Source organism: Harpia harpyja, chromosome 12, assembly GCF_026419915.1.
Source record: "Harpia harpyja isolate bHarHar1 chromosome 12, bHarHar1 primary haplotype, whole genome shotgun sequence".
Taxonomy (NCBI): Eukaryota; Metazoa; Chordata; class Aves; order Accipitriformes; family Accipitridae; genus Harpia; species Harpia harpyja.
Window position 1 is genome coordinate 34,253,960 of NC_068951.1, and position 21,501 is coordinate 34,275,460.

Consider the following 21,501-nt stretch of genomic DNA (forward strand, 5'->3'; position numbering starts at 1 on the left):
TGCTTAAAGCATTCTCCATGTTACAACTCTGGGATGAACAGCAATTTTAGAATATTTAAGGGACTTCACTAAAGGACTGGTGTTTCAAAACAAAATTAGTTATTAGTTTGTTTGGGCTGATGAAGAATAGGACCAATTGTTCCAGTTAGCTTAAGGATAACTAAACCAAAATAAAACAAGAATCTAGGAAGAGATACTCTGAAGTTGTGATTACATCCTTCTTCCCAGAAATTCCTCTAAGTCTTTCCAAGCATAACCCCACTTGAAAGTAGTTAGGGGTTTTATACACTGCTTTTGCAGGTAGCACAGGCAACCCCTAAAGCACTGTTGTCCAGACTTCTGGAAGTCACCAAACCCAGGAGCATGTAAAAATTAAGTAGGTTTGCAGGTCCAAACATTGTCAAATCTGCTGTTGATTGGTGAAGCAAAGTGCTCTATGAACTTTATATCCCACTAAGGCAATTTATCTCTTCTCCTTTCACTGGATTTGGTGCAGCACACAATCTACAAAAGTATTAATAGGGGGATTTGCAGCATTAGACTCCCAGCCTACTCTGTAGCTAGAATGCTTTATAATACCCTGCCTGATTAGAACATGAGCCTTTTTAAGACTAGTTTGGTGTTTCATCCACCCATACCAGCTGTCTCCCTGAAGGAAAGCCAGCAAGGAGCAGGCACTGGGCTATATCACAGACAATGGGTGTGAGGAAGGAGGCATTGATCCTTTAGACACCTGCATACATTGCTTGCAAAGTACAGACAGTATAGCTGAATTCACACAGCAGCAAGATGAGACCACCAGATAGTTTGAGAGGCCTAAAAATTATGTTTACAGCTTCCAGGACTGCTGCAATGAACCAAGTCAAGAAGTTAGGGCTTCCATGTTCTTCCACTTCCTGACAAGTGGTGTATATATGAAAGGTCATGTCTCTGCTGCCTTCCCAGCTTCTGCTACAGGGAAGAACAGCTCTTTACAGCACCAACCATATATCCAAATGCAGGAATAAGTGCAGCTGTGCCATATTTCTCTTACATGAAAAAAGAATTAGCTGGTCAGATATGCACTCTGACTTGCCAGAAGAGTTCAGTGATTCAACAGCTTGAAGTCCAGCCATTCACTCTAACGCACTGTTACATGTGACTTCATTACACAAGACCTCTGCAGTTGGTCTTCTGGGCTAGGATTAGCAGAAGTTGAATTAGCATTTGGGTCATGGTTTCAAAGCTAGCCTGAGTTTATGCATCCTCAGATTAGAGCAGAAGACTCCCGGTAGTGCTTGGCACTGATATGAGGGCTGTTAGCCAAACAAGATCAGGGTATGTATGTTTGTGATGTGCCTGAATGTTTCAGTCACATATGTTGAGCACTTTTACTTGATGCACATAGAGTCCTCACTGAGTACAGGTATATCAGTTTCTTCCAGGAACACTGCTTATTTGATCTTGCCCTTGAATTCCGGCAAGCATTAGCATTGAGGTGAGATGTTCTAAACCCTTCCCTGGCAAATCCCCTTATTCCTGCAATCCAAGAAATGCAGAGTTTGGCATATAGTATTCATTTTACGATTTTGCAACAGTAGCTGTTGTGTATGCATCTGATTAGCAGTTGTGCACCTGCTTAAGTTTCTGGTATACATGAATCCATGTCTTTTGTTTTGCATTAAAACTAGTATTCATGAACTTGTAATCAAAGGATATAGGATTCATTCAGAGCTGAGGTTGTACACTGATCATCCAGCACTGGAGCTACATAGTTCATGCACAAACAGTACAGTAACAGCAGACTCCGGTGGACTTGGAAATAACGATTAGCCTTTAAGTTGCCCTACAGAATTAGCACCCTACACATGCTCTGACCACAAAGCTGGGAAACTAACTCCTCACTAAGCAGATCAAACTAGCAGAGCACAGGCTGAGGATTTGGCTCCCGACTCACTCAGGTAAGCTCTACTACCCTGAACTACATGCAGACAGCTTGCCATGTGCTGGAAGTGTTCTTCCAGTAATATCCTTTACCCAAGCCACGTCTAAGCTAGGTCACAACAGAAGCTACACAGATCAATTTAGTACAACACCAGGAGTATCCAGGGAGTCTTTAAACTCAAACTGCTGTGGAGTGGAACCACCAGTGAATGACAGCAGAAGCCTTGACACCACAGCATTTACCAAGCTTAATACAACAGCCTTTTATTCAACTCACCTTCCTGTACCAACACATGGTTCCAAAAGCAAGGAGCACCCCACTCAAGTGACAAATGAACTAGTAAACTCAAAGTAAACACCTCAGGGCTCCAAACATGTTGGCTTTGAAATTCTTTAACCTTAGTCCTCAAAAAGGACCGAAATACAGATTTTGTTTGTGGAACAGCCTGTTCACAGTATGCAGTTCAGACCACAACTATTCCTTAGCACTAGGATACAAATGCTCAAAAACTAATAACCATCACAGTGTCTCAAGGTATCAGAACTCCCTGCATATAATGTGAAATGAGTCAAAACTCACTTAAGTTCTCCAGTAGTTTGGGATGGATCCATCAAATCCTTCTGGCAACTCTTATAACTGCACACTGAGTTTGAGACAGCCATAGGGCAGAATGTCTCCAGCACTAATATGGAACACTACAATGGAAAAAGATATTGCAAGCTTTCCTTGACTGACAGTTAATATGCTCCTTACACACTTTTGGTCATGAGCAGGCTGATTTACAAATCTGCTCTGAACAAAGGAACAGCAACCAACAGTGGTCAAAGACAAAACTGGCAAGTGGCCAAATCTGAGGTTTTATCATGTGACTAAAGACTTAAACAAAAGATTGTTAGTGCATGTACTAAAGAAGGCAGTGGAGTTTCAATGGAAGGCATGAATTAGCCAGAACACCAGTGTTCCTCTAGAGAATGCCTCTGCCCAGTGAAGGCCTTTGCCTTTTTCTTCCTCCTGTTACTAAGTGTAAGGCTTCTCAGATACAATTAACCTCCCTCCAAGTTTCAGGTAAACTTTTGATATGTGACTGGCTGATGGATATGCTCCTTTCTCAGCTGGCAATATGTACATATATACACGGAGGACAAGATAGAAATATCACTTCAGAGTGGTTAGAAAATCATCATAAAACATTCACCAACAACCAAGTCAAGGATCTTGTGTCAAGTTAGTGACTACTTTAGCAGAAGTTGAAGTTCACGGTAAAACAACTTGACAGAACATGATTGTAACCAAGATAATACATTCAGTTCTTTGGGGATATCATGGAGTTAATGCATCTTTAGAAAGTAACATGAATGTTTGCTTCTGCACATAGTCTAATTGTGTTCAAAGTTTTCAAAGATAACTACTGACAAAGCAGATTTTAAAGTTTTGCTTTCATTTGACTTGAAAAAGTAAAAATAGTTAATATTTAGAGAAAAATATGCCTTCAGTATGTAGGCACCTCACTTGTCTAGGTTTGCCTTCTTGAGTTCATTATGTAGACTTATCCCCAAGTTTCTGCTCTGCTGATCACACTGAGAATCTTCAGACAAATTTCTGAAAGAATGACCAGAATAGCTCAAAATTGAACTTGAGAGCATTTTACATGCTCCTGATAGAGCTGCACTGTCTACTCACCCCTTAAACATCTGTAGATGGCATAATAGTAAACCAAAGTAGAAACGCTAAGGAATGCAAAAGTTTTCATCCTCCTTCCTTTCCTTCCCATGCAATGGTTACAAAGGTTTAGTACCATCAAATTTACAACAGGAAAATTCTCTACAGCTTTTAACAAGGGTACATCCACAGATATTCTAGGCACTGTCAGGGCAGTTAAGTCACTTAAACTGGATTTGAGGGCTGCTATCTTTCAATTTCATGCATTGTTCACCTTAGCCTCCTTCAGCATGGGGGCTTATGTGTTCCTAATTTCTAACCTTCCTTTATATTTAAGACCTTGACTCCATTTACCCTCTCCTTCCTGCCATCTGCCCCCTCTCAGCATAACACATTATGGTGGCTGCTTTTTCCCCCCAGAAGTCTCCTACCTGTACCAGCAGTGGCTTCTCCTTGTCTAAGGGCCCCAGCCTACAGGCACTTCAGCTTGCCAATGCCCACCCATTACAAATGCTCTAGAATAATGAACTGTAAAAAACCATTCCTCTGAAACAGAAATTCCCCAGCTGCCCCAATTTTAGAGTTTTATTAGCACAATGTTTCTATCCACCATACTGCATGTGTTGAGACACCACGCAAGTTGTATCAGAGTTGTAGACTCTGCATCACACTTTGCTCCTATGACAGTATGTACCATATAGTGTTCAATTAAAACAACTAAGAGAATAACATTATGCAGCACCTTTTATAAGCACTGTCCACAGAACTGGTCTAGTCAAGTCACCTAAATTCCCTGCTAATTCAGCTGCTCAATTACAGCATTAGATTTTCAGCCTTCAGAGCTGATGTTACACATACTGTAACAGATCTGATCCACTGCCTGTTAATCAGGAAGAATTGGTTCATTTTAGAATGTATCATACCTACTCCCTGCATTAGTGCCCTTACAGTGCAGCAGTTTGTTCACAGCAGGGGAAGAACACACCAAAGCAGGATCCATAGAGGAGCATGCCTCACCTAGCATAGCCTTTTACATAAGGCTTCCAAAGATCACTGGACAAACACTGTTTTCTTTCCTACTTCATAGAAGAATCAAGTGACAATACGAAGTTTAATAGCATTAGTTTCCAATTTTATCGTAACAGCCCCAGGAAATAAGTATCTCCTTGCAGTCAGGCTCTGCAGCAGAATACACAAATGCATTACACTGCAAAAGCTGAAATTTTGGTTCTAGGTTGCAATTATTGTAAGAATTCAGATTTCTTGTTATATATGTGCACCTGTGTCAGTTTTACATGTTTTATGGCAACACTACCCAAATTAAATACTCTCTCACATTCTATGTAGCTATGATCTGAGAAAATAAGGTATCTAAGACTGCACTTGTGTGTAGTCTGTTATTAACAAGAGATCCTCAAGCTGCTAAGTGTAGCCATACTGAGCATGATGGCAGCAGTTACAAGTTTCAGAAATATATGAACACACACATCCAGATTTCCTCTACTCTTGCACATATCTCCTAGCACACCCAAACAGCAATGAGATGACCAAGCACTGGCATCAGCTCAAACTGCTGCAGCTTCTAGCTGTGATCTGAGCCAGCCATATAGCAGTATCTGTCTGCGTAAAGACCAATTCAGAACACCTACAACCCTTAAGAGCCTACTTAGGCTGTGATTCCTAAAGTTCTGCATTCACTTGGTTATGAAAATATGGAATCTTCTGGAAAAATGCAGAGGCATCCAGCAGCTTCAGCTACAACTAAAATCTTATAGTTAAGCTGTCTAGAAGGTCTGCTCTGAGCATGGAGTGCCAAGGCACTAGTACCGAGGCTACACTCACATTCCTATTTTTGAACATGTTATGCAGCACAGTTGGTTCAGACACTTCAGATGCTCCAGAAAGGTTGAGAGGCAGAGTTGATCTGACTATTGAACAGTCAGTGATAAATCACTTCAAAGCTATCAGTGCTTGAAGGATTTACATCAACTCCAACATGTTCCGATCACATTCTCTGCTGTCTTTGGCAAAAGCTGTCAGAGACAAACCTGAAAAATAAGAGATCAAGGTGAGGACAGGAGTCTTAGTAGGGCTTCTGATAGCTAAAGTTAGCAACACATTTTTCCAGCACGTTTAAAGCCATCTACAGTTCCACACTGTCCAGTGTCTTGAAATGCAGCAATTTGCACTTGAGGCTTACCACAGATGGTGCAGATGCAGTTATTATGCTTCAGCAGCAAGAACATAATCCTGAACACTACATTCCAGTCAGAACCAATTACAGCTTAGAGTACAATTTGTAAATTAGTGCCCTAGCATTGTTAACTTAGGTACTCAAATTTTAAGAATTGAGTTCTCACTAGCATTGTATATCATGAGAAAAAGCTGCTTCTACATCCTCTTCTGCTGTTGCAAACATAATGGGTAGGGGAGCAAAATATTCACCTGCTGTTCCATCAAATAAACATGAAGTCTGTATTTAAGAAGAATCTATTCCAAAACCACTTTGAGAACAAATTATTTCTCTTCCTCATCTGTCATTTTATAGTATATTTCATAGACACAATGGGATCTGTCCTCCTCAGGACATACTGCTTCAAGGAGAAAAACTAAATACAATTACTTCAGATACAACTTGAAGGGCACACAAGCATTCTGAGAACAAAAAGTTGTAAAGGTATAAGTATAAATCGATATTTCAAAACATCCATTAATTTTTATTCACTGGTAATGTAACAGCTTCTTACAGATGAGGACTACTGACTATAGTGCTAGGCAGCAAGTGCACCCAGAAGTCATCTTCATTCAGAAGAGCCATGCCCCCACATACAATAAGCCCAATTAGTATGGTATTATGCATTGGGAACATGTAGTTAAGACCCTATTTTGTAAGCTACATTAAGGTCTCCCAGCAAAGACTTAAAAATCAATTGTTATAAGAACACACTGCAGAAACTTATTCATGAGGTGAATATACCCATTCACAAGCTGAATAAAAATTTTCTTCAATTTCAGTCCCAGAGTACCTATTTCAGAGGTCCAAATTTCTATAGCAACACTCCCATTAAGCACAAGGAAATGTTGGATTAGACCTACTTATATTGCAGCATGATTTCAATTATGATTCCAGGAAGCCTATTTGAAAAGCTCCTGTCTTTCAAATAAGTGATCTTTCAGGCTGTGACCAAACAGCATTTAAGCTTCTAAGGAAAGAATTGCAAGTTCTTTTTCATTGTCATGAACACCCATTACAGCATCCTTTCAGCAGGAAATCTGAACATCAGTATGGAGGTTTCAGGACAGAAAGAGCAAAGTTGAATATAACCTTTATGCAAGACAAAGAATAGACAGACAAAAAGGCTCTGGGACCTTGGCTCAGTAGTAAAATAGGTCTTTCACCTCTAAAGATCTTGATCAAGCTATCAACCAGTCTTGTCCACTTCAAGTTAAGAAGGATGTATAAAAATGCAGCAATATGGGCAACAGAAAAAACAATGAGTCATGTTATTGATCAGTCAAATGTACCTGTAGCCCCACCAGAAGTGGTCACTGCCACTGGCCATTAACCAGTGGTCCTTGACTACCAGAGGGAGCATGTTCCTGTATCCTCCTCAGAGGGAACTACGCAGTTCTATCTTGCTCTACGTGGTATGAGGTACCTACACAACATGTTAGCAAGAAGCCTACCACCTCACACAGTATAAGTCTGCTGCAAAACAGTCCCAAACCTGCATTCCACAAAGATCTGAAGTTAGTGGTGAAATGACAGCCTTAACCTGCTTGCAGCTTGTTACTTGCTATGCAGATCATGCTTACAGCTTTGTCATTTTTTGGTGAAGCTAGTTCAAATCCTGAGCTAGGTTTTCTACAAGAAATTTGAGAGTCCCAAAATCTCTACTGACAGCACACTGGACTCTATTGTCCAAATGACAAGAGTTCCACTACAGCTTAACTTCTCTATCAGAACTGCTGTGGTCTTACCCTTCCTCATCACATCAGCCCTCCATTGTGCTCTGTCACCAGCTGTGCCAACATGCACCCAATAAGCCAGCTTGGTCATCTGACCCAATCCCAGGTTTCATAAAGGATAAAGTAGTGAAGGGCACAGTCCCTTCTCTCCCCTTGAAACACCATTTCCTTAACAGCTGAGCTACAGCTTCTACCCTTTTTTTAGAGGCAGAGGGGAAGTGCTTGACCAAACAGGCAAAGCTCAACCTTATGAAAGAGAAGTCTTCGCCTATCCCTGTTACCAAAAGTATAAACCATCCCAAAAAGTGATAAGGCCAATAATGCTGCTGAAACCAGAGCTTGTTTCAACTAGAGAGGAAGAAGCTTGGTACACGCAAACATGAACATGTAACTTAGATAAGGTGTTATGAATACAGCTCCTTTTACTTAACCTCAGGATTTTGCAAGTAAGCAGGATTTAATCTTACTGACATGCAACAATGAATTCAGAGCTGGTTTTGTTTATGGATTGTATACATCCAAGCTGTAAGGCTAGCAAAACAAAAAGCATACCAATGTTTGAGCCAGAAATTAACTCAACCATGGCATACTGAGCAAGATAACTAGCAAGTAAGATGGGTAACCTGTCAGAACTAGCCGATTCCATCAGCAGGATAAGTTAGGTTCATTCCTCTACTCAAAGAAACCAAACCAGATAAAGTTCTAGGTAAGAACCAGGGTGAACCATTTTCTTGCATCAGTAATCAAAAATTTTACAGAATCCCTCTTTTGCAATCAATTATCTGAGTCCACTACCCTATAGTCATGGGCAGCAAATCAAATGGTAGAGGTAGGAGGGTAAACAGAGTTAAGCTGACCTCAAGCTGCCTCAGAGTTAGAGATTTTAATGCCACGCTGTACAGACATGCGGGACTGAGCTTACTTTCAGCCTTCAGAAAAAAACAAATATGCTGGTTTGATTGATTTCATTCATTCAAAAGGTTTAGAGGTAAAATAAGGATTTTGTCCTCAAAAGTTAAACCAGGCATCAACATGATTAGATGATGCAGACCAACGGGCAGAGATAACATGCTATGATTACTGCTTAACTCCACTGCCACTGGTCAGGAAACAAAGCTGTACACCAATGGCATCACTGTTGTCACCACTAATTTGACAGAGCAGATTTGCTACTGGATGGTGTACAGTGGATGGCAAGCCCATGACATCAACATAATAAATGCCATTAAGCAGCTGCACTGTGACTCCAGAGGGCTCTTAGTTCTGCATCAGTGCCTGCTCTAATGCAATCAGACACTCTACCTTCCTCTGAACACCATCAGCAATAGTGTGCTGAGTCATAGAGCCCGTAGGGACACCAGGAGCTGCAGGGCCTGCAAGTACAAACTGCACTCAGCCTGCTGCAGAGCAGAACACTACTCTCAAAAAACAGCAGTGCAGCACTGTTAGCCCACACAAAAAACACTTGGCAAAACCCTTTAAGCCCCAGTGAAACAAGGCAAGCCTTATCTAAAGTACATAGTATCTCGGTGTCCAGTATAATGCAGCAAAACTTAAGCCTTTCACAATTCTTCATAGAAATACAGCAAGTTCCCCTATTTCCATCCTCTCAAACCAGGGCTGTCGCAGGCAATCTATATGGAATGCCCAGCAATGTATTTGCAAACACCTTGTCATCGCAAAGATCAGACATCGGCAGTATTAACTTTATTTCTTTGGCTTCAGAAACTTCTACATTAGTATTTTAGGAAAGGTTAAGAACAGGACATGCAAGAAAATATTTCAGCACTAGCATTCAGAGCAGCTAATATTTTTAGTCTTCTTCAACCGGCACAGGTTATTAGTTTCAGACTATCTTTCACCAGTGTGGGTGTTTCCATTTATCTGTGCAGTTTTTTTGCCCTATAGCACTTGGTATATGCACTCTTTTCAGTGAGAACAAGCTCTAGAAATTCGAAGCTCAGAACAATGACATGCAAGCTCTAAGACAGTGGTTATTTCAAGAACCAGCTCTCAAATTAAACTAGAATTATGACAGCACCTCAGCATGTTAAATACACAGATGCACAACAGTATTCAATACAAATTACTTCCATCTGAGGGGAAAAAGTAAAAGTCTTGCTACGAGAGCAAGCTAGACATCTGCTTTAGAAAATTAATCCTCAAGAAAAACATGGCACGATTAAGAGTTTTTTTCAGCTGCCAACACTGAATGGTGCATGATTTGTGCTGAGCTCTTCACTGTTCTTGCTTGCTTGTAATGATTCTCTTAAGTACAAAAGCTAAAAACATTTCCTGGATTCACATCAAGATCTGAATACTAGAAAAAGTCTTATTTTGTTCAAATGTTACTAAAAAGTCACATTTAAAAGTAAAAAATGCTTAATAAGTGCTCAGACTTGTTACTAAGCTACAGTACCCCTTGGAATGACCTCTTCCATACAAAAGGGAATACTCATTATCGACCTTCAATGCAGTGAATCTATATAGAGCTGGCACAGCAAAAAGGCTGCTGCTGCATCTAATTTAATAAGCATAGACTGCAAAACAAACAATGAAAAAATAAACTGACCTTATGTTTAGCATGCTGAAATGTTGACCCTTCCTGCTCTTCATGCTGCACCGAGTTGGCTCTCTCCCTCACACTTCTATACCCAGGACTGGGTATAATGTACTCTTTTCCTATGTCGATGTCTTTCATCTTCTGTAAACACCAGGGTTTACACGTGTATTTTCACCTCAAATATCTGAAAAATAATTAAATTCCACTTCATTATATGCTATGCCCAACACACCAGTTACTTTTAGACATCTAGTTTTAAAGTTTATTTTTGAAATAAAAATCAGAAAGCAACAGTAAAATAGTTTTATTACAACAGGACTGTAATAATGTGACTTTGGAAACCCACAGAAGACTAACTTCTCCTGAACTAGTTTAAACATACCCTGAGGTAACCAAATAGTACAATGATTCTCAATGCACTAGAGTACTGTCATACTTCGTCCCTTAGAACTCTGAAATACAATTATGCAATCTGACAGATTAAAGTAATAACTACAGTATTTAGTTGAAACCTTGAGAAACTTGACTTGGAAGATCAAATCCCTTAAATCTTCTGTTAGTGTCTAAAGTTGCACACACGCAACAACTTACCAGTACAAAGTTCTTCAAAACTGATGTCTCTAGAGATACCACATGATAAAACGAGTCATTCCACACACACTCTAGAGAAAAATATATTCCTTCCCTATAGCGTTATTCACTTCTCCATAAGCTTGAGCTATCTGTCATTAGCTATGAACATGCACAGGAAGGAGTCATGTCTTCAGCGCTGTAGGTTTTCCCTCAACCTATCAAATTACACTGTAAGGTCAGAAGGAGAATCGAAGTCCCGAAAAGAAAATCACCTCCCACTGCAAGGCTTTCTTTCAGAACTCCGCTTTATTGCATTCTGCCACTTGCCTTAAACTAACACGACGGAAGAAGCCTGGTTAAGTCACATTACTCAAAATCTGCATCAGCAGGTTTGGCTCGGGGGCACTGGGCTGCCACCTCTCTGCCGCCGCCTGCAGAAGCGGCCTCCTTCCCCCATCCGCCGACACAAGTCGCCCCCAACGCGGCCTTCCAGCAGCCAGCCCCAGCCCACCGGCCGCCCCCCACCCCGCGCAGCTCGGCGCTGCTCCCCCACCCCCGGGGCCGTAGGTGTCAGCGCCGGGCGAGGATGCTGCAGAGCAGCAGGTCCCGGGGCTGCTGCACCCTGCTGGCTCGCCATCCCTCCTGCAACAGGGATGCGAGCCAGCCTCCCCCGACCTGCCACCCCCAAGCAACCCGGGGGGGGGGTCCCCCTTCCCCTATCGCCCCCCCCGCCCGCCGCCTCCCCGTGTCTCCGCCGCACCGGCGTAACCAAGGGAGGCCCTCCCCGCTCACGGACGGATCCCCCCACGCCAGCCGGGGTGGGGCGGACAGCGACGGCCCCGAGCTCTCGGCGGGAGGGGGGCACAGCGCAGCCCTCTTCACCGGGGGGGTGAGGAGGGGGGACACAGAACACCGCTCGACCGGCCTCCTCACAGGAAAAAGGGCGGCAAAGCCGCCTCCTCAGCCGCGCGGCGGCCCCCTCGCCCACACAAAGGGTCGCTTCCCATCCCCACCTCAGCACCCGCCCCCGGTAACGGGCGGGGCAGCCCCGCTCACCTCCGCCCGGCGACTACCCCCGCTGCGGCTTCTCCACTCAGCGGCTGCAAAGCCAAACAACATCCCTTATAGGGGTTCCGGCGTCCCCACTGCGCCTGCGCGGGGGCTGCGACGGCCGTTCCTTCCTGACGCCCCATGGGAAATGTAGTCCGCGTCCCTGCGCCGGCCGCCCGACGGCTGCCGGCCCGGGAACTACGTTTCCCAGAAGGCCCCGCGGTGTCCACCTCCGCCTGGGCCCCCCTCCCAGCCGTACCCCCGCCCAGTCCCTTCCCGCCGCTCCTGCCGCAGCGTGGGGGGTCTGGAACGTTCGCCGCCGGCCAGCGCGAACCGCCGGGGCGGGGCGCGCGCCCCTCGGGGCAGCGCGCGCCGCACGGCACGGCACGGCACGGCACGGCACGGCAGCAGTGCGAAGCAGCGCGCTGCCATGCAAATGCAATGCAAATGCAATGCAAATGCAGTGCGGTGCAACGCATGGCTAGGTAGCAGAACGCAACGCGGTGCAATGCAGCGCAGTGCAGTGCAGGAGCGTGCGGCCGGTGCAGTGCGGGGAGGACGGGGCGATCCGCCCGCCCCGGGCGAATGTGGGGTGGGAAGAAGGACCCCACTCTCAGCTCGGACAGCCGCACGCAAAGCCGAGGGACCTGGCGCCGAGCTGTGGGGAGGACGAGGGTGATCTCGGTGTCCGTCCCCCCCCCCACCGGCCCGCCGCAGGCACGGCTCCTGGCAGCGGGAGCTGCCGCAGGGCGCTGCCCGGTTTGCAGAGGCGGAGCGGCGGCAGCCGGAGCGGTAGGGGCTGGCGGCCGGAGCAGGAGGAGCGGCGCCTCCCGCCTGGGCCTGGGTTGCACCCGCCTCTCTGCCGGCTGGTGCTTCGCACCAGCCTGTCGCTTGCTGCCGGTTATTTACAGCCTTTCGGCCGGGGAAAGTGCGACTGTGTCCTTATCTGGGGCTTAACCTTTACCACGGCTGGGGCTGGAGCGCTGCCTTTGCGGGCAGCTCTTTGCAGCAAGCCAGGCGCGGAGCAGGAAGGGAGGGAAGCCCCTGCTCTGCCCCTCTGAAGGGACTCAGACCGGCTAAAGGGACTGTGAACTTGTCCCGGTCAAGCTTTGCCCACTGAAAGGGATGGGGCAGGAGGGAGGGAAGGTGCGGCTGTGCATCCCTGTGTGGCGGTGGCTGAGGGGCAGCAACGGCCCCGCTCCCCCAGTAAAGTGTGACACGGGGCATCCAGCTCCCGCCGCAGGGAAGTCAGTGAAGGAGGTGGACACAGCTGCGTTTCCTCTTACAAAGGGCTGTAAATATCCTTAAGAAACCCTGAGCTGTAGCTTCTCCCCTGCTGTGTTTAAATACCCTGTCCTCATCTGACATCTTTCCACCAGCCAAATTTGGCTGATGTCTCATTTAAGTGGTTTATATAACAAGTGCCTGTTTGCACCGCAGTCCTTGCTCTCCTGTCAGGAATGTTTGTGAGAGTCAATTTGATAGAAAAGCTGAAGTAAACTCAGGTGAAGATGGGAGATGGGAATCTGGAAGTAAAACTGGACCCAGAATATTCCTTCCGAGCCCACAAGCCAGCAGTACAGGTAAAAGGTGTCACCACACAAGCAACGATTCAAGGACACCCTTAAGGTACCAGAGAATCCCTTCAGAGCTCCCTGACACATCTGGTTACACATCCTGCAGAGCGCCAACTCTATTTCTGGCAAAAAATGAGAATCGGCTCCATTGCAGGTGCTCTAACATTTTGGGACAGGAGAACTGACAGACAGACACACGGAAGCAGAGCCCTTTCCATGGTACAGCAGCCAAAAGTGCACATGGCTGCTGCATTTTCCTGCAGTCTCTTCCTCAGGACTCACAATCATGCAATTTCAGATTAGTTTGGCTGAGATCTTATTGAGAAAGAAGCTGCAAGGTGCATTTCATGCTTTGTAAATGCTATGTCCCAGCAAAAGGTGGATTTTAAGACAGAAGCCAGGAGGCAATTTAGAGTAAGTCTCTGAACAGTCATTAAACAGACCTTTGTCTGCATCAGACACACTGGAGTGTCGGGGTAAATAGATGTGCAGTTACTGAGCAATGTAGTTAAACAGCATAAACAGAAAGGACAAGGTATGAAAGATGGAGAGAATGAAACTGTGTTAAAGCTTCAAGGTGGGTCACTTGTATTTTAGGGTGTTGACCTGAAATTGTTGTGAGCGTGTCTTTGGCCCCCGGGGCTGTGGAAGCAACTGGAGCTGCTTTTCAGAGGTGGCTGGCTGGTTTTGAGCTGATGACATGTTGAAGCCCAAAGGCTCTGCATCATGTGCCTGGAGGGAAAGAAGAAAATGAACCTCCATTGTGCCAAAGTGGTTGCAAAATGTATTAGGAAAGATGAGCAGAGAGTGGTGTTTAAGCCAAGGGAGCCAGGGTGCTGCCTACACTTGTTCTGTCCTCTATTTCTCCAGTGCTGGAGCAGATCTGAGAGTAAAAGGGAGGGCATGAGTGCTAGTAGAAAACTGTGCTGGTAAATAATGATGTATACGCTCCGCTCAGACTAGCAATGGGAGATGGGCCGGCGGCAGCATCAGCAGTGTTTTCACACCTGTGGTCCTGCGAGTGTACGTACTCCCTTAGTATCGTAGTGAGAGGAAAATGCTTACGTAGGCATAACCCACTTCTAAGCATGTCACGAGTCTCCTCCAGCATTTGTTCTAAAGGATATAAATGTACTGGTGCTACCGACCAGAAGAGTTACATCTTTAGCTCCAGTGGCAGCAGCTAATGCTTTTAGTGCTGCAAGTCCTGGATTCATCCCTGCGGGATAGCAGCTGTTACATAAACAAGTCCTGTACAGTATTAAAACTTGCCCTGATTCAAGATCTGGGATTTGCCGTAATTAGCCCTGCCTGCAGCAAGAAAAGCACAGCCAGACCAAAGAGCCAGCAGCAGCTTCAAAGCCAAGGCCTCCAGACCATGTGGGCTGGGAAGTAATACCTGACAATTAGTTTTCTTAGAGGTGTACAATATCTGCTCACACACACCCCAAAACAAACATCAGCAACAAATTTAAAGCAAAGCTCGAAACAAACTGAGTTGAGCTATTGGATCTAGGAGTGGAGCATCGCCAAGTTGACCAGGAAAACCAAGGCTCGGTTTGTGGGAGTGATGGTCTTTATTTATCCGACTCTCCTACCATATCTTTCCCCATAGGATCTGGGGACCTGCTTCTGCCTCCTGGGGAATATGGAGCACATGGTGCCCAGGCAATTTAACTGAGCTGAATCTTGGACAGAAACAAATAGATGTCCTTTCAGGAGATCTTCCAAGCTTGAGGAGCATTGCAGCACTAGTTTGGGTTCACAGCACTGCAGTTAAGACCAGAATCTCAGCCACACAAAACCCTGTTACACACATGACTGCAAAGCAGAGAGTTACTTGTGTGCCGATGGGATCCAAACGCCTGGCAAGCCCAGAAGACGCTGGCTGCACAGGTCTGGTGGGGGAGCAATGGAGTGGTGCAGTCACCATTTTACTACTGGCAAAAAATTGCAATGAGGCACTAGGACAAAACAGCTTTTCTCTTTGCCCTGAAGGAAAAGATACCCCCAAAAGAAGCAGCAAGATGTGATGGGACTGATGTCCATGGAGATATGTGGAATACCAGGAGATGCCTTGGGCTAACAGGAGTGGAGAGCTGTCACTTCAGGCTTGCCACCTGCCCAGCACCTCCTTCCAGATCTGTGGGCTCTGCGAGGCTGGCTGGGGAACACAACATGCTTCAGTTAGAGTGGATGGTGCTTGAGGAGGCATCTTCCTTTGACAGAGATCCAGACAGCCCTGTGGAGAACTGTTCCTCCCTCTCTCCCCAAATCTCCTTTCCTGTGCACCTCATGTACAGAGGACATCTTACCCTTCTCCACTGGGATGCTTGGTCCTGGCTGCTGAGGCTTGCATTTTCAGCATGAGTTTCCTGGGTTCAGTCCCTCCTGATAAGCATGCTGACAGTTGTTATGCTTGCTGGTGCTTTTTTACTCTCTCGCTGATCAGAGCTCTCAGCCATGAAGTGCAGAATTCAGTAATTAATTGGATGGCTCAAGTAAAAGTCCCGTGACCTCAAATTTAGCCTGCAGCATTGCAAACCATAACAAGTCCAGAAATAGGGTGGTCTGGAGAGACTGCATTCATCAGCTTTTTCCTCATTCTCTATCCCTGTGCAGTGCCCAATCTTTTATTGTCCATCATTTCCAGGTCTCCCTCCCAAACACAGCCTATTAGTTCAGGACTTTGAGCTCTCAGAGCCGACCGAAAAATTTCCCATTGCACTGCAGCTACTGCAAGTCACTGTTCTGGAAAGCAGTAATTTAGCCTCAGCTGGGCCATATTTCTCTTTCCTGGGAGCCATCAACTCATGTGGGCAGCTTGGCAGATTGAAACAAGCCTCAGGTAGGTACAGGTTGCCTACAACTGGAGAGTGGAGAGACATCGCTACTCATTTTCCTTTGTATCTTATATCCACCTTCACAGTTTAAGAGGAAGAGAAAATATTCCTGGCAAAAGCATCAACAAGAAGATCACTGAGAACAGTCATTCTTAGTCCATCATCCTTCAGCTCCAGAGTTAACATCCCATTGAGGAGATGAGGGAAGACAGGACCCAATGTGGTACTTGTAGCAGGGCTGTCAGAGACTGCTGTGACTTGCTCAACCACTCCCCTCTTAAATCTCACTAGCATACAAACTCTTTTGGGACATCAGTGGGCTGGGTTTGTCACATGAAAACCACAGTGCGGTTTCCTGCAAAGACTGACGTTAATAATCAGCAGTAATGTTGTTGCAGAATAGCTCGTTACTTGTTATAGCAAGAAATGGGTATGGTTGCCTTTAATTTAAGAGAAGTTATGGTATTTAATGGATTTGGTCATGGCTTGCACTGAAGAACAAGAAGCGTCACAAATACTCCCTGCACATATTTAGTGCTGCTAGTGCCCATGTTTTCCTAAAAATCTCACTGCTATGCGTGTGGTCTGGGGAGGCTTGTGACAGCAGCCCTCCGAACTGCCTGCAGCAACACCTGGTTAGACATGCCTGTCCATGCCATGCCAGGCATCTCTCTGCCTGCTGGACTACAGGGGCTTGTCCACAAGACTATGCACATATGTGCTTTGTGCCTACCTGGCTCCATCCAAACCCACAGCATGGAGATAATAACCTCCCCATATGGATCTGCTACCAAAACACTCTCCCCCATCCCAGTTGTAGCTGCACAGAAAGGGATTAGCAGGGTTGGAGTGTGAAAGACTCGGTGCCATGAGCCAACCATCTCCTGGAACTCAGCATTTTCCACGTGGCTGCTCTGATTTTTGAGGCACGTGAGGCACAAGACCTTGTGGGATGTTCAAGACATAAGCAACACCCCAGGGACACCTCACTTTGCAGCACGGACCCTCTCCAAGCTCCCACCTTTTCATTACTGCAGTCTCATTGTGCTTGCAGCTCTGCAAATGACTCATTCAGACATTCAAGACCATGTGCTTTATGTTGTTTCAGTGCTGAACAATCTGTGTTGCAGATCAGAAACTGGGCAGTGTGGAAGCCAGCTCACATGGCACAGCAGGGAGGAGTGATTTCCCCACCTTTCCCCTGAGAAAATACAGAAGAGGGATGTGATGTACTTGGACCTAGAGAAAAGATTAATCTTTCCCTTTGCTCCTGACCCGTTTTAGGCAGGAGTTCATTAATATCTTAATACACCTGTGCATTCAGCTTTCTTGGAAACAAACTGTACTTGCTTGATGTTTGTGCAAAACTGTTAGCAGTGTGGGCGTTCACGGTGATTGTGTTTTAGAGGATAAGACTCCCCGGCTGATGCAGACAGAGATACTGCTCCAGAATACAGCAGCACCACCCATCACCTTCCCTTCAGTTCATGTGGGAGGGTGAACCTTCCCAGCCAAGCTAATGGCGTTTTACTCTTGTTCTCAAAAGCTGCTACAAATAGCCATGCTTTTGCAACAAATGCCTTTCAGTGTTATTTTATATTTTGGGGGGGGTTGAGCATCCTGCCCTATTTCTGCAGTATTTATGTTTGTCAGAGTGTAGAAGTAAAAGGTGTGATACTGCGCTGTATCACACAGATTAAATTCAGTTTGTAATTCATCATTTGGGTCAGGAGGAGAAAGCATGGAAAAAGTGCACCATCTTGTTTCATATGCTGCTTGCTTTGGGCTTTGGGAGGGTGGGATACAAATAACACCCTCCCAACACAATTAGTAGCAACTAATTCAAAACTGTTTCAGGGAAAAGCCAGAAGCTCTCAAAGCTGTTGCAACATTTAAAGTGTAATCCAGCGCAGAAAACCAGTTCAAGGCAGTTCATCTCTAGACTGATTGTTCAATCTTTCTTCTATAAACCTGGCGATTCAGAGGACAAGATCAATTCAAGGGCAAAGCACTGCCCAGAGACCAGAAGGTGGTGCAGACCTATGCGCAGGAGCAAGTTGTGTGGTTCCTGCAGCTTGCACCACACCCAGGGTTAATGAGTAATCGATAGACACCTGCCGCATGGGTCAAGGGAGAGCCTGCCTGCTCTCACAGGCACACCAGGCTCAAGCCTTGGCTGTGTTGTACGGCTGGTTATTTGATGAAGTTAGTGGAAAGGCCAAACAATGGTACAATTAAAAAGCTGGAGACGTGTCTGGATGACCGTTGATGGGCTAGGATGCATCCTAGCTATACCACTTTGGGAGTTACCTCCTTTCAGCTGTCTATTACCCATAGTCTGCAGATGTGCAGTAGTGACTGTGGTTAGTCTGCACCACTAAGCATGTGGGGAGAAAGTCCTCTAACACCTCTCTGAGAGCAGTCCAGGATTGTTCCCAAGCCAGAGCATAAGGAGAGGACAATGGCCACGTCAGAGTGGTGTGTTCATTTCAGGCTGTTCTTCTGGAGCTGGTTTTGGGCTGGCCAAGCAGCCGTGGCTGGAGTCATGCTGGACGCAGGCTGTGGCGGGGGAACTGGTTTAAACCTTATCAAACCCGGAGGTGGTGGCCAGGGCATGACACAGCACGACCTTCCTATCAGCTCCCAGGGACAGGGTCACAGCCTGCTGCCAGGGCAGGGCACACTCTGTCCACTCCTCCCTCTGTGAAAACAGAGCTGTGGGCTCACCAAGGAGAAGGCGTCACTGCTTCCAGCTGTGTGGAAACAGCAGAGCCAGACACAGCAGCAAGGTCACTCGGCTGGCCTGTATTGGGATGTGGTTTTCTTACAGCTGGCTGCTTATGTGGCCGTGCAGGGCCTGGTTGACGGGCACCATCAGGACGTAACATGGAAAAACGATGTGTGGATGCACCCATGACGGCCCTGTGTAAGGGTGCAAAGTGCTCCCTCCTGCTGTTCTCCTTGCCAGCACCCACAATGCTGCAGGTCCTCCCAGCAGCTCCTGCTTCATGAGGCGCACATCAGGGATGGACAAGCAGCACCTCTTCGATCTTCTGGCAGATGATGAGCTTGCCAGTAGCCGTGTTTTCCCTCCCATTCCCCCAAACCCTGCCCATTTCCTACATCCGTTGTGAAGTGACCCTGTCAGCATCCGTCCAAGGTCTCAGTGATGCAGTGTAGCAGTGACATCCAACACCTTCTTCTGCTGCACTGTGTCCCCCAGGACACGGTTCGTGGGTGCCATTGGCTCTCTCACCACCTGCTCTCATCCTCTGCGGAGATGCTTGTTGACGATAGCTCAGCTGGTCATTACGTACCTCACATCTGCACCAGGTGCGCTCCTGGGAAAGTGGGATGTTTCCCTGCTGCCTGGCAGTGGGTCCGTAAGGAAGGCAATGCTGCAGGGGATGCCACTACCACTGGAGTTAAGGTCTCTGTTTCCCCACGTGTTCTCAAGCCCTTGGGCTTTTCCATAGTGCATCCTCTGCTCTCCAACCTAGCACATGCTACCAGGGAACCGCCAGCCTGCATTTGCCCCTGTGCTCCCAGGCGTCCCTCCAAGGTACATGGGAAGGATGAACCAGCCTCAGCGAGCACACAACAAGCACCCTGCGAGGAGAAGAGCTTTCTGTCCCATTGGAAACACCACAAGCAGCATGAGCGAAAAGGGCTTCAAAAATAGGAGAAAAATAATTAAAAATGCTGGGAGCCCCTGGTGGTGCCTGGAATCCCATGTGGCAGAGAAAAGGGCAGCTGGGATGCCAATTTTGGAGCTCACCAGTGTGATCAGCCAGTTTTAGAAGCAAATGAGGACAGCCAAGGTCAGAGAGCGTTGGGCCTCTGGGACTGTCGCTGTGCAGCTGAAAACTGGGAAAAAGGGGAAGCTGCAAATCAAACACAGCTCTGTTCTTGCCGCTGCAGCTGGTGCTGGGTCTCTCCTGGGTCACCGGGTCCCAGGGCTGCACACAGGGGCAATGGGGGCAAGGAGCTGTTTTTTGGAGACTCTTGCTTGGGGTCACAGGGGAAGACAAGCAGCTCTGTGTCCAGACAGCAAGGGGATAGGAGCTCAAGGCAGCAGTGAGTAATTAGCAGGGTTTGGGGAGACTTGTTCTGCTCTGTTGCTGGGGGAGAAAGCAGCAGAGACAGTTGTCTCCTGCTTTCTCCCCCCAGGAAGAGCAGGACTGGTGTCCTGGGTTTTCCTGAAACAGCCCCACTGTGTGTATCTTGTTTTGCTGAGCTAATTGTTTTTGCTTCCTTGAGAAGCTCTGCCTGAGCACCAGCAGCCACGCTCCAATGCCACCACAACACCCAGGCGCCCATGTCCTCGGGAGCCTCACGCTCCCCTCCGTGCATTGCTAACTGACCGCTGCCCAGAGCTCTGTGTCAGACCGACACAGTTAATGGTGGGCGAGCACATGTCCTGGGGGACTATTGGCCCCCAAGTGATGGACTACAGCCACAGTGCAAGGAGGATGGGTCTCAGTCTGGGTGGCCACTGCACTCACTCATATCTCCTCTCATTGTATCAAACAGTGTGACCGTGGGGACCGCTGCTGTGGGACACCAAAAAGTTTGGGACAAAGCCTAGGCAACAGCCTGGGTTAGCCAAGGCGAAGCTTGCAGTGAAGATGAACCCCCAAAGGAAATACTGATCAGTCTGAAACCTTCAGGCTGTTTGTTAAGGCTACAGAAATCCCTGCACAGGAAAGCATATGTCTGGAGCAGGTTTGCATTGCCAAACAGAGCCATGTCACATGCCTGTCCCATGCTCTGCAGACAGGGGGGATTCCCCCAGCTGTTTCTGACCCACTAATAGGAAAAGTCCCTTGTGTAATCATGGCTCAGCTGGGTCAACAGGAAACAAAGCACTCCAAGTGCTGCAAGCTGCTCTCCGTCAGGATGCGGGAGGACAGGAGCCTTCCCAGCTGTGGCTGCAGAGATGAGACCAGTGCTTGAGGAGTGGGAAGCAGCTCTAGGGCCTGCAGCCTGGTTCACACAAACCACAGCCCCACAGTGCTTAGAATAACAAACCCAGCCTAATACTGGTAACCAAAGAATGGCCCAACCTCCAGACCTCCCATGCCCTCTCCCCAGGACTGGGAGTGCAGCACGTGGGAGCTGGGGGATGTAAAGACTAGAAGCATCAGGACCACCTCCTCCAGCATGCAGTTACAGGATGGGAGCAGGGTGATGGTGCTCAATTCCTGGGGTGATCAGTAGCTTGTTCTGTGACCACAACTGCATGACATCTCCAACTCGTGGCTCAGTTCTCTGAAAAAATGCGTGGCTGCTGGAAACCATGTGACAGAGGCAAAGGAGAGCCGCTGTATGAAAAGCAGAGCA

At 46.9% G+C, this 21,501-nt stretch overlaps 2 protein-coding genes across 8 annotated transcripts in view; one reads left to right on the forward strand and one right to left on the reverse strand.

The window, feature by feature from the left end:
- ABCC5 (ATP binding cassette subfamily C member 5) overlaps positions 1-11,881 on the reverse strand; it is a 74,437-nt gene extending 62,556 nt beyond the window's left edge. For 5 of the 7 annotated variants that reach the window (XR_008237713.1, XR_008237714.1, XM_052805067.1 and 2 more), the window contains exons 1-2: positions 11,745-11,881; positions 10,125-10,299 (exon numbers count right to left, since the gene is read on the reverse strand). Coding sequence is in view for 5 of the 7 variants with exons in the window: in XM_052805067.1 (XP_052661027.1) it covers positions 10,125-10,253 (129 nt within the window). In the remaining 2 variants the exon portion in view is untranslated. Of the gene's footprint in view, positions 1-5,425; positions 5,632-10,124; positions 10,300-10,706; positions 10,956-11,744 lie in introns of those variants that run through there. The other 2 variants (XM_052805066.1, XM_052805069.1) reach the window with 2 other exon arrangements.
- AP2M1 (adaptor related protein complex 2 subunit mu 1) overlaps positions 1-21,501 on the forward strand; it is a 159,846-nt gene that overhangs the window by 41,946 nt on the left and 96,399 nt on the right. The window lies entirely within an intron of this gene.